General features: G+C 40.1%; 1 protein-coding gene across 1 annotated transcript; it reads right to left on the reverse strand.

Annotated features, from left to right (window-relative positions):
* Positions 1-706: 706 nt before the first annotated feature.
* LOC114922833 (NACHT, LRR and PYD domains-containing protein 12-like) lies at positions 707-11,731 on the reverse strand. Its single transcript, XM_029284879.1, has 5 exons — positions 11,455-11,731; positions 8,911-8,943; positions 6,022-7,729; positions 3,709-3,786; positions 707-881 (listed from the first exon to the last, which is right to left on the reverse strand). The coding sequence occupies exons 1-5, from the start codon at positions 11,723-11,725 to the stop codon at positions 707-709; spliced, it is 2,265 nt and encodes a 754-aa protein (XP_029140712.1). The 5' UTR covers positions 11,726-11,731.
* Between the last annotated feature and the right edge of the window lie 5,370 nt (positions 11,732-17,101).

Raw genomic sequence — 17,101 nt, forward strand, 5'->3', positions numbered from 1 at the left:
GAAATTAATTTTTTAAATGTAGATTAGCAATTATCTTGCAAGTCAATATTTATGTTAAAGCAGATTCCAAAAATTCTAAGCAGATGAAATGTTCAGGTATCTTTACTGTATTACTATATTACTGTACTTTACTCTATTACTTTACTGTATTAAAGGAAGGAGTAAATTGAAGAGAAAGTCCACAAAGTTATAACAAAATGACATAATCCACACAAATAACAAAAATATTGCTGTACGTTTCAGATAAAATCTTGTCATAGTGTAAAAAATTAAAGTGTCTGAGAATTCCCAAAGAATGACCAAATACTATAGACTTGTAAATCTGCTAAGTACAGCTGTAGATTTTTTTAATCAGTGTAATTGCTATCATATCTAATTGCTAATGAACATTTATAAACTTTTGAACTAATCCCTGGGAACATCCTCTCTCAAAAATTAGTCCTTCTGCCATATTGTCAGCAGTTAACAGCTAAGTATCTTTGCAGTCAGGAGGGAAACAGATCTCATATCTTCCAAAAAAAACTATCTTCATAGTGTTTTCATTATAATCACAGATAGAATTGTATCTTTGAAAACTTAGTACTCGGAATATGGAACAGGAGAGAATATGGTTAAATATCACAACTGTAACTATCTTTCCATGGATACATTTCCAGAATTCAAGAGAAAGTAATACACAGCAAAATAAAAAAGAAATACTGATCACTCACCAGAGTGTTTCTACTACACAGTCTGGATGTTGGAGCCCCTCACACAGCAATTCCACTGCTCTCTCATCTGTATCCTTGAGGAACAACGTTAACTCTTTCAATTTCTGGTTTTTCCTGAAGACTTCAACAAGATGCCTGCTGCAGGACTCTGTGAAGGACCATCCCTCAAACCTGAAAATACAGCAACTCTTCAGAAGAATTCAAATTATACCTTCTAGTTAGTAATATAATATATAAAAATAGATGGTACAGACAATAATAATTAAAAACAGTTATAGGTAGTCCTCGCCTTATGACCACAATTGAGCCCAAAATTTATATTGTTAAGTGAGAATGTTGTCAAGTGAGTGTTGCCCCATTCTAGGATCTTTCTTGCCACGGTTGTTAAGTGAATCACTGCAGTTGTTAAGTTAGTAACATGGTTGTAAAATGAGTCTGGTTTCCCCATTGACTTTGCTTGTCAGAAGATCACAAAAGGGGATCACATGATCCCAGGATATTGCAAGTGTCATAAATATGAGTCAGTTGCCAAGCATCTGAAATTTGATCTTGTGACCAAGGGACTGCTGCAACGGTCGTAAGTGTGAAAAATGGTCATACGTCACTTTTTTCAGTGCCGTTGTGACTTCAGTCACTAAATGAACTGTTGTTAAGTCAAGGACTACCTATAAAATAAAACAATAGTTATGGGTAGATAATCAACAAATGTAAAGTATCATATGGTTAGATATTGACACTACATTAAAAGTATCCTATAACTAATATGTAGATTATATGTCAAAGTAAAAAATAAATTCTAGAACGCAAATCTTGGGTTTGGCACATTTCATGTGTGCAGTTGTAATCTAAAATGTATTGCAAATAGAATGGAATTCTAAATCTAATTTCCTTTTAAAATAAGAAGCTAACCTAGACATTGAAGTATATTCCCACAAGTTGGTTAGCCATTGTTCATCAGAGGGGATCAAACATCATTTTCAGTAAAGAAATATATAAAATTCTTGTAACTTTTAACATAATCTTAGAATTCATATTTTTAAAAAACAGGTGGTTTAGTAACCCTTAATAAAAAATATCTCAGAGTGAAATGAGATTATGACTTTCAAAATTTGTTCCAGTCTACAATGGATTGTTTACCAGTATTGTTGAAGCATGAAATATCGCCACCACATATGGAAGAGGGATTGAATCTTTTCATTACATTTTTAGCATTTCAGAGGAAAAGTGTTACTGATTTTCACAATCGTGATTGCAGTAATATATTAGTGGCAAAACATCTTACACGAAATATCTCTTTAGTTTATTGTTCAAGGTAAATTTAATATTCTATTTCCACTGAAATTTCCATTATCCCATCTCTGTAAGTGTGTTTGTGTGTGGACATGTGTGCTTAGATGTGCTTAGGTGAAATTGTCCTGAAAATAAAATCTACGTTGCAGGAAAAAAATTAATAAAAGGAAGGCTACTTTGTTTGACTGAGCATAGATAAAGGAGGACAAGAGGGATTACCAAATATTTATCAAAAAATGCAAAACAATTACTGAGCTTAGACTCCAATTAAAACTAGTTGACTAGTTGACACTGGGAAGCTTTAGTTCTGCCCCTTTCAATTACATCTCTTAACCCACGTACAGAACAGCCAGCCACAGGATTGTTTATTTCCTGGTGCAGCCCTGAGCTTTCTCCTCATCTTCATATTCAAAAATGCCATACAGATTGGACTATCAGAACATGGGTGCTTTATGATGTTGCTTTAAGGAAACAACAATTGGAATGGTCCTCCTGTGATGATGGATAACTGCCCTGTGCAACCCAGGTCTAACTTATGGCTGCTAATATGAGTGAGGTTAGAGAGAAGGCCATGGTTGTCATAGAGACCATAAAATCTGGAATAATACTAGATCTCATCCCCAAGACCTGGAGCACTCTTAGATTGGGGATTCCACCACAGTCAAGCCATGAAATCCAAGCAGTACTGCTGGGCAGCAACCATCCCCGGCCTGTCACTACAAACTCATGTAACGACACTTACAACCAGGTACCAACGAAGAGACGCAATTGCTCCTTGCCAAGGTGCCATGTACAATTGTTCCCGAACCCTAACCCTAACCCTTCCCTAACCCAGGGATCTTGGCTGATGAAAGAACAAAACTGGGTAAAGAAAAACTGTATCCAGGTTACTGTCTGCTAAGGCTTCTTTTATAGCAAACGGGGCTGGCAGTGGAATACTTGGAAGGAATAGGACTGAAGGCTGATTGTTAAGACTTATTACTAAGATTTATTGAAAATGAGAAAATAACATAAAAACCCAATGAGTAGTATTTACTTTCAGATGAGGATTTCTATATATGTTACTCTATAAGTTTGGTTGCTTTTTCATGTATTTGTAATGAACTGAAGAAGGACTCTTCCTCTTTGGAAGGCAGCTGGAAGAAATATGGTGCCCAGCCTCATTTCCTCAGTCTTTCTGCCACCAATTCCACGTTGACCAACTATCCAAACGGCCACTCTAATTCACTCCATCTACCAAGAGCAGATTTCTATTTGCCAAGCACTTCCATTGATCCAGCTATCAATTCAACCCATCCAACAGGGCGCAGTAGCCTCTTTATTAACCTTCAATACCCCCCCAAATCATAATGAACAAACCACTCTAAACCTTGTCTTATGAAGCCACAAAAACAGGTGGGAGAGCCCTGTCCCTCTCTTTTCTCACTTCAGAGCAGGCCCTGACACTATGACCCTGCCTCTCATCAAGGAATTCCCATGAAAATACTGTACTCTTTTCCTAACTCTGCTTCCTTATCTCTCAATGTCAGTTATAACTCAGTTCCATCCTAGGCTTCAGGAACCCCCAGTAAAGCATTCTTTATTGTTGACCATGAGAAATTAATGAGAGATTTCTGTAAAAATATTTAGGTTAATATGCAAACCTCTAATACTATGTAGTGGTTTCTTTATCAATAACATCTAGAATAAAATTCTAGCAGTTTCTTACCTGAGGACACTTAAGTTTCTCAGTTTGGTCAGTGCTTTAAAGAAGTCTTCCATATATCTTTCATCCAAACTCCATTCCCTAAAGGGGAAAGATATTTTTGCTCTTCAGACTTTCGTGTCAGTGTTTACAGTTCCTTTGCAAATATAATAGGCACTCCAGTCCATTTGAAAAGTAATCACAAAAAATGCATTCATATTGCAGTATGGGAAATTAGAAGTAGAAAAAAGACCATTTCGTAAATGAAATGGTTACAGGTAGTCCTTGACCAATAGCCATGTTGGAACCTGACCATTATAGTCAGAAGTTGTGACAGCCATTAAGTGAAGCTCCCATGTGATTGTCTTACTTACATCCCCCTACCCATGCTCTCCCCAAAATGTTTGTTAAATAAAGCACAGGGTGCACCAGGGGCTTGGTGAGAGGCCCTGGGAGGCCTAGTGCAAGCTCTGCCATGGGTCATATAAGGCCTCCCCACTACTGAACCACCCCTATGCTCTGCTTCCCTGCAGGCTGTGGGCCTGCTTCCCAACCCACTGGATCTCATATGCTCTTCCCTACCTGCCATCACAAATCACTCACTTATCTTTGTAGATTTCCTTCTGAAAGCTCTGGAGGTAGCATTGGCGACATCTTCATAGCTATCCATAGTGCTCTGTAGATCACATTGGAGAACAAGCTGCTCTGTCCCTAGGCTATATGGTCTGCTTCTGGAAGCAAGTGCTTTTTGGGGGGATTGTTGCAATGAATTTTGGCTGCTGCAAAATGGTGCTCATTTCCAGGAGTGAGTCATGCAGCCTAGGGATGGAACGACTTGCTGTTCTTCTCCAATGTAATCTATGGAGCAGTGTGAAGATCTGCAGAGCTCACTGGAGATGGCACTGGAGAAGATGCACCTAATCAAGTCATGTCAACACATGGCACTCTATGGGAGCAGTCTGATGGGAGCAGCCATCAGACCCTCCAGCCTCAGAACCAAAGTTTAGTATTCAGACTGGCTCATGGATTCTCTGCTGCTTGGATGTTGTTCTGTTACAGGTACAAGAACGTTCTATTGATTAATTTCTCTCTTAGTCATTTGATTCCTGGCTATTAGCCCAAAATTTACAACTTGACAATACAGCTCCTCAAACTTACAATTGTCTGGCTTTCTATCTGCATCATCTGATCAGGACAATCACAGATGAGAGGAATAAATAAGGAGGAAATCCTTCCATTGCGAGCTGTAGTAAACTCACCCCTGTGGCTAAAGCAGGATAGGAGAATGAAATCTGGACAAAGAGCTCTTCAGCCAGCTTCACTTCCTACAGATAACAAGCAGCTAAAAACTACAATAAGATAATTATTCTGGTTTCCTTCTGTTAGAGAAAAAAAAACTACTTTGAAGCCAATGTCCACAAGAATGAAATAATTGAAAGCACTGCGACACTATAAAGCTTTATAGGAAAGGCCTTAAATGTTAATGTTGCAGTTTATTCAGTGTAACAATTTTCTCAACAAGATTAGAAAATGAGCCCTTTATAGATTCAGTGCTAAAGCAGAGAAAATATTTTCCAAGAACTGTGTCCAAGTCACACCACTAGAAGGAATTTCTTTCTCAATCCACTCCTCTTACTTAAGATGAAAAATGAGGTAGGGTTTAAATTAAAATCTCATACATAGTCAATCTCTATATAGTCAATCATTCTTAAAAATGACCTTGTTTTAAGGGAGATGCTTAAGACGTTCCCAATTATTACAGAAGCACCATCTTATGTTATCTACCATGTAAGATGGAAAGTTTTACATGCAATGAAACTTACAAATGCAATTCCATGGAACATTTTAGGGTATTGAATGTAGTTCTTTTTAATTAAAGGGAGAAACTCCCTGAGCTTAGCTATGGCCAAGTGAGCTTCCAATCAGCCTTTAAAGACTGTCAATATTGGGCAATGAATAAAATAATCAAGTTTTTTATTTGTTTATTTAAAACTGTTAAGAGTCTCTAGATCTCAGTAGTAATTGCCTCTCTGATCTTGAGTTGAGATGAGCACTTCCTATCAGGCTCTTTAAGAGCAAGAGGAATTAATTGGTGTTGGCCTCGTCAATGGTCAATTGCTCATTTTTAATCATCCCCCCATCCCACACAGCCCATCCCTTGTCTTCACTTCTAAGGATTGACAGCCCTCTTTAACTTAGCTGCCCAAAGATATTTATGCATACTTCTAAGTGGCATTTTTCTGGTTTATTATTATATTTGAGACTGTAGGTTACAGAATAGCGGTGGCAAGATCATAAACAAAAAGAATTGTTCAATAGATTTCCAAAAATACTTACTCTTTTTCTGGAAGAAATAATTCTGTCTCTGCATGATATAGAAATTCAGAACCTTTGACAAAGAGGTACTTTAAATTCTGGCAGTGTTGTATACAATAGCCCAGGATCATCAATTCCATATCTGAGTTGCACTGATAATCTATTTCAGTGCTATCACATATTGCATTTTTTATAAAATTGTCATCTTGTGTCTCATATAAATAATTAAACATTTCTTTTTGCAACTGGAAATTACGTCTCCTTTTTGTAATATTATTTTTTACACAGTCTAACAAGAATTCTTTATTCTTAGGAGAAATTTCCCATCCGAATTCTTTTTTCAACTCTCTCATTCTTTTTGCTTCATTTAAAAAACCAAAGAGGAAGCGAAATCCTACTGCAAAATCAGGCCTGAAAGATTTATGTCTTTCTAAAAGTGCTTGCAAATTTTTATTCTGATTTTCAGAATGCTGTTCATCTCCTTCTTCTAGCACATAAAACAAAGCAGCAAAAAACTCCTGGAAGCTTAAATGAATGAAGCTGAAGGTTTGAATACAATCAATGTCTCTTTTGAAGATGCTCTGATTCAGAAAAAGGGGGAGGAAGTTTCCATGATCCAAACTGTGCTTCTTGACTTCTTCTTTCATAAATAATGTTTTCTGTTTCCAAACCCCTTCTGCAGCCAAAGAGCATAACCCTTTCACATTTGATTGGACATCCTGTTTGGATTCTTTGTGATGAAACTTTAACAAACTAGAGAAATACAGCATATAGATTGCAGTGAGGGTATATGGTGTCTTCTGCAGATCCTTGCCTCTCTTCATCTCCTGTTTCATCACTGTGCAGATGATCCAGCTCACAAGGGGAATGACACACATGGTGAAAAGCGTATCACTTTGTTTAACGAATCGGAGAGCTTGAGTTGCTTGGTCTTCGTTTTCAAAAAATTTGTAGAAATATTTTTGTCTCTCCCTTGTGGAAAACCCCAATATCTCAAAATTGCGTGAGTGCTCTAGAAATTGATGGAGTTTCTCCAAAGCAGTAGGTCTTGTTGTGATTATAAGAGAGGATTTAGGAAGAAGCTTTTTTTGAAATAAACTGTTCAAAAGAATTCTCACTGGCTCCTTCTTCCAGGGATCAGTGCAAGAGGAATCTTTGGGCTGATCAAAGGAATCTTTGGGCTGATCAAAGGAATATCTGAATTCATCAAACCCATCAATTATGAACAGAAGCTTCTCTTCATTCTTCAGTATGTTTCCAATGACATTTTTCAATTCGTGACACTTGAGCCATTCTTCTGAAATTATCTCTGCAATGCTACTCTTCTCTGCCTCTGAATGGAGATTAAACTTTCTGCAGCAAATATAGAAAGCATAATTAAATTTGTCCTGGTAAAGTAGTTGAGAAGCCCAATCAAGCATGATTTTTTTGGCCATTATAGTTTTTCCAATTCCTGCAGCTCCTTGTAACACAACAACTTGTGGAATTAATCCATATTTATCAGGATTAAATAATGTTTCAATGCTGGCTGAAGACTCGGCTCTTTTGCTGATGATTTCAAAATGTTTCCTTCCTATTGCCAGAATTTCATCTTCTCTCTCCTCTTCAGATGGATGATAATCTAGGATGATTAGCTTTGAGTATCTCTGCTTTAGGGGTACATATTCACCAGGAACAGCATTAGGATCTTTCATTGTTTCAAACTTTTTTTTAATGTAGTTTCTGTATTCTAAAGGAAGAATGAATCAAATTAGAACCGTGAAAAATAAGGCCTGCACAAGACTCTGAATTAGGTCTTTTACCTCTGGATCTTTTCCTTGAAGCCACCTCCATCCACCCTCTGGATAAATGTGTTGAGGGAAGTTATAGGATACTTTGTTAATTGACTTCTCAGAACTGATGTCAATAGGCAAATACTTGTTAATCAGTACAGTAGGCTGGACTACGAGACCTCCAAGGTCGCTTCCAGCTCTATTGTAATTGACTGAATAATCCAGACCTAAAATTATTTTTTTTAAGTGGTGTTATATGGAAGATTTGGATAGATGCTTAGGTTTTTTATTTTAGACCAATTAAGGAATGATAATGATGAGATTTGATTATTTCTTTTGTTAAACGATAAATATCTTTTTACTTCGATGTTCCACTGGCAATAATTACAGCTATAGGTAGTCCTCATATATCAACTGCAATTGGGACCATCCTCTCAATCGGCAAGTGATGCAGTCATTATGTGAAAAATCACAAGACCACACTGGCTTACAACTTCAGGTCTAACTGGTTGTTAGCAAATCACCACAGGTGTTTAAGCATAATGTCATGTGACCATGGTTTGCAATTTTCTCCCAGCTTCCCCCTTGACTTTGCTTTTTGGAAGCCAGCTATAAAGATCACTAATAATTTGTTAAAATTTATTTGTTTAAGATTGCAAAAAAAACCCCTATTTATAGCCTCCATTAGCTCTATTGGAATTAGGACAGAAGACTTCATGTTGCTTATAATTCTGAAGAAGCTGTAATGCAATATAATGTAATACTAAACCTCTGCCCTGTTACGGCATCATTTTAGATAAATTTCCACACCTAAACAGAGAAACAGAATGACACAGGAGGGCAAAAAAGCAGTGAGAATGGGAGTGACTTTCAACTTCTTGCTGGCTTTTGGGAAGCTGACAGGAGCATTGGAAACCTTCCCTTCTCCTCCCCCTTCCCCTTCCCCTTCCCTTCCCTTCCCCTCCTCTCCTTTTTTATGGTTAGACTTGCAAAACCTGGAATTTTCCCCATCAAGATTTTTGGGACGATTAATATTCACAGTAGTGTGCATAGATGGGGAGGGAGAGGGGAGGAACTGCTCATGCTGAATTAGTTTTACATACAATTTCAACAATCCTTTGAATAATTTCTGCCTTACCTGATGAATCTACAAATTGGTGAGCATCAACATCTGCAATTGAAGATGAACTAGGATTAGTGAAATACACATTATAAAAATGGGTAAGTCATAGAGCATTTTTATAAAATAGGTAAACATTCCTCTTTCTCCTTTTTCTTTTACACACTTGAATGGCCCACTGTGGTGAAAATTACAGAAGTAACTGTGCCCTTTCCTTCTCTTAGAGTTCTTTGTTGCTTGGAAGAAGGAGATCTGCCATTAAACCAGGGGTGTCAAACTGCCGCCCGCGGACTGGATGTGCCACATGGAAGGCGTGCCCACTCCATTGCCGGCAATGGCAAAACCGGCCCGATACATTGCGCAACATCACGTGATGTCGCGAGTTTGACATGCCTGCATTAAACCATTCTCCTTGGTTTTAAGGCACTAAGCCAAAAGGATATTATGACCAATAATATCAAAGCCATCCACAGATCAAGTAGGATTAGGACAAATACAGTCCCCATGTCCTGGGACCATTCATAATTGCAATCAATACCACCTCATTGCTATATCTCTACCTGAAACCCAAGTCAATTATTTCCTCCACTGCTCTTCAAAGCTGCAAGTCTATCGTTTTCTGAAGAACCTTCCCTAAAAAGGGAGGTTTGCAGACTAGACCAAAATTGTCCACTGCCATTAGGACCAGTGATGGCTCATAAGGAGAGGGTGATCTGTCACTTCCTTTTGAGCAGGTGGAATCACCCTCTCCCATCAACAATCACTTTCCATCTTTTGGATTCAGCTACTTGTGGTCTCCTTGGAGGCCTTAACCAAGCAGAACAGACATGGATATAAAAGAGGGCAGGATTCACCCACCCAGCCCCAAAGACCCCAGCCACATCCTCACGGCTAACTGGCTCAAACGTTAAGACAAGTTGGCTTGTGCAATGTGCAGTGGGTGACTGACAGTGTGGGAGAATTTGCTGAGGAATCCATAGAGTTGGAATCTGAGTGAAGCAGAGAAGGGGCATATTGCAAAGTTTGAAATCAGGTTACTAATAAGAAAATATCAGAAATTTTCTTCTTTTTATATAGCAAAGCTTCCCTGTCAGGAAGGAGAATACTTAGTTCACCTTAGCTGCCTCCTATTAAAGTAGAGCTGACCTGTCTCTTCACCTCCTTCTTCTGGAAGGCAAGATGTGCATCTGAATGCTCACTGACTATGTCAGCAGGGTCCCCTAATTCCTTGTGCAGTACCCCGCTCTTCATGACTATATTTCTATCCCAATTTTTTTTCCCCTATGTGGATGGTGGAGGTAGAAATTCTCACCCTCCTGATGATCAGGTCTTTGTGGTGTTTGGTGTGTGTATCCAACATTACAGTCCTTTACCATTTACTCTCTAAGTATGTCTTAAATTTTGGAAATTTTGCATACTGTCTTTATCACATCATCAAGCTCAAAACTTGGATAATTTTTCCCCCCAATTGTATATATGTCTCTTTCAGGCATTAGAGTTTCAGACTGAGTGAGCTTTTCACAATATTTCAAATAAATGTAAACTGCGCTGAGCCCTCCTTCAAGAATGCTGCTGTTTCTGCATAGACCAGTCTGATGCCATCTAGTAGAGTTTCAGGCAAACTAAAGCAGCCATACGGGTTGCAACAAGGTAGAAATGGGATTTCTTCTTTGGATTAAGAATGGTTCTGGAACACTTCTTGGCTTTCCAATTTAGGATTCCTGATGTTGAAATGTGCACGGGGATTTTAGATATTTGGAGGCTGTCCTTCCCCAAAGTCAATTCTCAATTTCTTTCTGCTTGGGGCTCCTGCAAGATAATACTGCCCTTCTCTGTTCTCTGGCTCTACCCAGCATTACATGCCCTGCTCTCTTCCCTAATAGCAGAAATAGCATCACCACCTATAAGATACCTTAATATTGTATTATATCAGGAATGGTACTGGAAAAAAGGATGGACTAAATTCAACTTTTAAGGTTCTCCCTAAATTTAGACTAACTTCTCAATGACTAACTTATTTGGCTTGAACTTGGTTTATCAGTTTACTTTAATACTGATAGGAAAATGCCAAGCTGAGTGATAGTGCAGATGCTTCCCTTAGGTTTGATTTCAGGCACAAGACCTGGAATCTCAGACTAGGAGAAAAGCCCCACTCTGAAATTCCAGGAAACCACTGCCAATCCTAGTCAACAACAACAAATTGGTTGGACAAGATTCAGTGGGAAACAAATCACAAGGGTTTTTATTGCCACTTGATCTTAAGTGGAGAGGACATTTCTGTAATATGTTGGCCCAAAGGTGCGTTTTCAGGAAGCAACTGGACTTTCTTGTGTTTCTTTTGAAGATGTTTCGCTTCTCATCCAAGAAGCTTCTTCAGCTCTGACTAGATGATTGAGTAGATAGAGCTAGTCAGAGCTGAAGAAGCTTCTTGGATGAGAAGTGAAACGTCTTTAAAAGAAACACAAGAAAGTCCAGTTGCCTCCTTAAAAAAGCACCTTTGGGACAACCATACCTGCATGACTGAGAACCTCCATAGACATGTAATATGTTGGGTTTTCTTACCTTTCTGTCGAGCTTTTTCAAGGTTTTTTGCAAGATCTTTCCTATTGCATTTTAGAAGGACATCAATGCACACCTCTAGAGCATCTTCTCCATAATGTTGAATCATGAGATCTACAACATCTTGTTCATCAGCTTTGTCCAAAAAAGCTCTAGGAATGTTTTGCTCTCCAGCATAATTAATATGATTTAGCTTCCGTTTAAATTGTTTAAATTGCTTCTCAATGAGTTCACTCAATGCATTGTAAAGACATTCTTCCACAATGTTACTCATGTCAATTATGGATTACATCCAATCTAAAATTAAAATCAGAGAATTAAACTAAAATGGAAAACAAGCTTTGAAGGGAACAGTACTAAAGTTAAACTAGTTAGCACATTTCACAAACACACATCAGTTTATTTATGATTTCATTTGTACAGGTTTGTGCATGTCACCTATTTCATACATTCGAGGCAACTTATATTCCTAAAACATCCCGACCTGAGATGGCAAGCTGTAACCAAGAGGCTTATATCCTTCAGGGTTCCCCGTCCTTTTGCCTTGCACAAAATGGGCAGACAGATTCGCCTTTGAGTAACACATCCCTGTTTGGAGCCACTCTATCCGGAAGGTACAAAAACACTGCAAAATCTTTCTTCTAGAATCTAGATCATCAAAAAGGAGACCCTATAGATGTAGAGGAGGTTCTCTCACTATCCAATCCCATTTAGGTCATCCATAAGAGCAACCACTGAAGCTTCCATTCCTGAACACCGATCAGAAGAGATGCAGATATTCTGCTTCATCCAGAGCTCTCTGAAGGTGGGGTTGCCCCTTGCTAGACAGCTTCAAAGAGAAGGTGTATGCTCATCTGTCAGAGATGAAGTCTGAACTGAGAAGGGGATTGGACACAATGACCTTTATGATTGTAGCTGCATCCCACTGCCTTTGGTACAACCTTCCCTAAAATGGGCAGCTGACAGGATGATAATTATCTAAAAAGGCTGGCTGAAATGATGTCTTTATATATACAAAAAATATTTAAAAGAAATAGTTAAAAAAGAAGAAAGATGTGGAAACAATAGAAAGCAAAGGAAGAGAAGAAAAAAGACTACTTAAATAAGTGACTACCAATATTCTTTTTAATAATTATAAGCATATTTACTACCATTTCCTTCCTCCAAATTACATAATTCTGTTTTTATGTATGTATGTGTATATAGATAGGTGTATATATATGTGTATATATATATATATGTATATGTATAAAATAGATAAAAACTCACGATCACCAGGAGAATAAAAAGTTTAAAACTTTAATTTAAAACCAAGCTTTCGCTGGGAGCTCCCAGCATCATCAGGGTTAACAAGCCAGTCTATGGGTGTGCCTTAAGTAAGGTTGTTTGACATCTGCGCCCGGCTCCTAGAACGCGTAATTGGCCCCAACCAATTAGCCTGTGACCTAATTGTTCCTATCACACCTGCCACACCTGTTCTAGGAGCCGGGCGCAGATGTCAAACAACCTTACTTAAGGCACACCCATAGACTGGCTTGTTAACCCTGATGATGCTGGGAGCTCCCAGCGAAAGCTTGGTTTTAAATTAAAGTTTTAAACTTTTTATTCTCCTGGTGATCGTGAGTTTTTATCTATTTTATACTATGGATTTACCCAGGAGTCACATCTTCAAGGATATTATTGAACATATATGTATATGTGTATATAGATAGGGTTATCAGTCTTGTAAAAAAGTAATTGTTGTTCTTTCCCGAATCAAACAAGTCAATGTTAGCTGGTATTCAGAAAATTATTAGAGAAGGGCAAAAGGGAATATAGTGGACTAAAACCAAAATCCTCTGAAGAGATGTTGCAAAATTGGGGAAATTTATCCTTGAGAAGACTGAGGGTGGATAGAATACATTCTTTGCTTTTCAATAAATACTCAAACTGGAGTTTAAATTCAACAAATATGCAAATTGCATGGTTGTCTAAATAACACATCAATGTATGAGAAAAAGATATGGAAGGGACTCTCAAGGTTCTCCAACTTCTGATAGTGACAAATAAAGGAAGTTTAAGTGGACTTGGTTTAGCAGACTCAGATTCAATAGATAAAATATGGTGGCTAAATGTACAGTAACCAGTAATTATGATGACCCTACATTTGATATTGGTATTACATAGGGGGGGCAAGTATTGCTTTTGATTTTTATTAATGAACTTTGCCAAGTTATAAACGATTTGGGCTGCCTCATAAAATCCTTAAATAACTAAGAGTAAAGTCATGTAGGACTGTATTCTGGGCATCAAAAAATGCCATCTGCCATTTAATGGACTTTGGGTTTTTAGAACCCCCCCCCCTTTGCTCAGCTGCTCAATGTCAAACAGACGCCTCGAAGATTGAACAATGATGGAGGTCCAGATCTCTGCATCCGGCCCATAATGCCTTGCACCCTCCACCCACCGGGATGCTAGACCTCTTTTTTTTTCTTTCACAGTGGCACCTGGAGGTGGAAAGGAGCTCTAAAATTATTTCATCCTAGTATCAAGTACAACTCCTGTGTGAGGAGGCCTTGAGCCAAGGAGAACTTCCCAAAAGCCTTCACGTGTTTATAGGCTGATGGTGGAGATCAGGGACCCTCCTTCGCCAGTCCCACTTTAAGCTCAGCTGAACGGCCTCTTTCTTTCCAGGATACATTTCGTCCCCGCAGAAATTAGCTGCAAAGTCTTTCCCAAAGCACTAGTTCCCCAAGATACAAATACGTACCTCAAAATCCAACCTTCCCATATTTAAGATTTTAGAACGTCAGGCTTACCGTTCTGTGGCGAAGTAAAGAAAGCTGAAATCTAAATTGATCCTGATCCTTCGCAGACCTCCTGTTAAAAATCACTTTCGTTTTCAAAATTGCCCTTCCCTTCTTCCTTGTAGTTTATTGTGTGAGTCGCGATTTCTCTGCCGGGTCCTCAAGCAGCTGCTTCAAGCGAGGAAACATTTCAGGGCAGTTCTGTTATATCAAATAACAGGGCTGTGAAAGCCTTGAAGATGCTTTTCGTTCACAAAGGTTTAAGTGAAGGTATTCTGGAACCTGGCAGTTATTGGGTTAAAGGTTGGGTTTGTTAATAGGTCAATGGGAGGAGTTTCAAAAGGGCATTGGGTGACTTCCTGGACACAAGCTAGTTTGGAATGTCTTTTGTCTGAAAAGAAGCATGGCCCATCAGATGTCACCCGATGAGCCTGTACCGGTATAAAGACAGTATGAATAGAGCACCATTTTTTCTTACCAAGAGAAATGAACAAGAGACGTATTGTCAGAGACAACCGGCATGAATGCAAGTAATCTATCTGATTGAAATATATATTTTTTGTTATGAAATCATTTCTTTGTGTTATCTGTCTGACTTGATTTAAAGAAGACGTTTTTAACTCAGAGTCAGAATAGTAAGAAAAAATGCTCAAAGTTCATATCAACTTTATAAAGCAAACAGCAATTTGATGTGGTTAATTTTCCTCTGATCTGCAACAGACTAAAGGAAAGTAAAAGTTATAAAGTGCCTTGTGCTTGTTTGGATGCTTCTACTAAATTAGCCTTAGGATCTGTTTACAAGTCAACGTTTAAGTCAAAGAGATATTGTGCTGTCTATGTCAGGAAAAGCCACTTCAGCCACTTTCAAAACAATTGTTAATGTCGTTTGCATGTATCTCCTTTCAAGAGAAGAAAGCAGTTGTGTATTTCTACAGCTCTGCTCTTTCTGTGGCTTTTCACGTTTGAAAGGATCAAAGCAGTTGTGAGCAGCAACCCCCCTTCCCCCTTCCTTTGCTGGCAATTCGTCTTGAGACAATGAGGGGATGGTTTCAAAGTATTGTCTGTGAATTCAACTAGCTTGTTTGGAATGTCTGGGAATGCATGAAACTGAGCCTTTAAATGAACATAGCAGGATGGAAAGGGTTTCTTGCTAATTTTAGCAAATTTCTGTTGGCTTTGTTTGATGTTCGGAAAGGGTGATACTCTCCCTCTCTTCTGGCCCCAACACAAGCGATAAACCCATTTGTCGCCAGGGCAACCCACCTCTACAAAAGGAGAAGCTAAACTTCCCCCTACCTTTGGAATTTCAACCATCCCAATTGGGAAGCCGGTGTTCAGAGATCCCAATAGCAATGCAGTAGTGTCCCCTGGTGGCCAATTTGTTTCTTCCTTCAGCAATCTTCTAGCAATTAAATGTGGGATTACACCAATTTGAGAATTAATTCAGCACATAGCAGGCTTATACCAAGCCAACCGAGTTTTCCCATAGAGGAAAAACAACACTTCACTGCGCACACCTCTAACTACGCAGAGTGAATCTGATAGTTAAAGAGCAAAGTTATCTAAATTTATCTCAAGCTGAAGACCAAGTTGTTCCAGTTTGAGGGATTAAGGAGAAAGAAGCAGAGCTAATTGCCTTCGCTTTTTACCACAAGCTGACGACCAAGTGTTCCAGCCTGCAACTTATCGACCAGGTGGGAGTCTGTATCTCTACATTTCTCAGTGGTTACTAGCAGGAACGTGGTAATAGGAAGAATTTAGCTGACCTTTCTTCAGTCGCCCCCTAGTGGTTAAAGGAGCTACACGCAAACCTTTAATCACGCCCAGAGAAAGCCCTCTAGTAGATAGAAGGCGCACCTCAAAAGAAGAACACCCCGGTAACTGGTACGTAGAAAGTGACCCCTAGTGGTGAACAGGTGAATTACGCTGAAGTACCCATCCGGGAGACGGCCCGGATGGCTCCTGGGCGGCCCGGATGGCTTCTCCTCGTGGGGGAGGTGGCGGCCTGGGCGGCCCGGACGGCTTCTCCTGGGCGCCCGCTTTGACCGTGGAGACTTTTTCGGCGGCCCCTCTCAGCCCCTTCCGGACTCGGAGATGTCTTTGACGACCTGGAGGGCCTCCCTGACGATCTCTGGAGGCCCGCGTGGACTCGGTGGCCTCCTCGGTGGCTGCGGCGGCCTGGCCAAGAACTCTGTGGGTGGCTTCGATGGCCCCTCCAGGCGGCCCCTCGATGGCCCCTCCAGGCGGCCCCTCCGACGATGGTTTTCAGCCTCCCCGGCGGCCTGGGGCCTTCGGAGGGCTCTTCGGGCAGCCTCGACGGCCCCCCAGTGGTGGCAGCTCTGGTGGTCGCGATGGCCGAGCGGCTTGTTTGGTGGCCTATCTGAGGGCCTTTTTGGCCGTCCTGATTTCAATGGCTTGGAGGCCTTTTTTGGAGACCTTCCGGTGGTTTTAGAGCCTCCCCAGCAGCCTCGATGATCCCTGCGGCCTTTCCAGTGGCCTTTCCAGCGGCCTTGGCCGGGCAAGGGCCTGGGTTTGGGCCTGGACTTGGACTTGGCCCGCCCCGGCCTAGAGGACCCGGTTAGAGGACCTGTGGATCATATCTTGCGGCCTGTTTGTGTCTCCGTTTGGCCTTGTTTTGAAAGACCTAAGGGGATTAAACATCACCCCCCCCCCTCTATGCCACGGACTCCCTTGTTCGGACTATGTATACGAAGACGGCCCTGCTGGCCCTGCGCGATTCACCCCTCGCGCAGGCCTGGCCCAGGAACATCTCGGGGGCCTACCTCGAGGATGGGGTGTGGAACCCCGAGAGGTGGCATGCAGTGGTCACGGACAAAAAACTATCCAAATTATTTAAGTTAAGA

This window comes from Protobothrops mucrosquamatus, unplaced genomic scaffold (genome assembly GCF_001527695.2).
Source record: "Protobothrops mucrosquamatus isolate PMUCROS unplaced genomic scaffold, P.Mucros_1.0 scaffold1049, whole genome shotgun sequence".
NCBI lineage: Eukaryota > Metazoa > Chordata > Lepidosauria > Squamata > Viperidae > Protobothrops > Protobothrops mucrosquamatus.

Excerpts from the sequence above, each read along its gene's own strand:
- LOC114922833 (XM_029284879.1), bottom strand. The coding sequence starts at position 11,725 with ATGAGTAACATTGTGGAAGAATGTCTTTACAATGCATTGAGTGAACTC. Across the intron at positions 8,944-11,454 it reads TGAAAAAGCTCGACAGAAAG|ATGTTGATGCTCACCAATTT; the intron begins GTAAGAAAACCC and ends CTTCAATTGCAG. Across the intron at positions 7,730-8,910 it reads CCAATTTGTAGATTCATCAG|AATACAGAAACTACATTAAA; the intron begins GTAAGGCAGAAA and ends TTCTTCCTTTAG.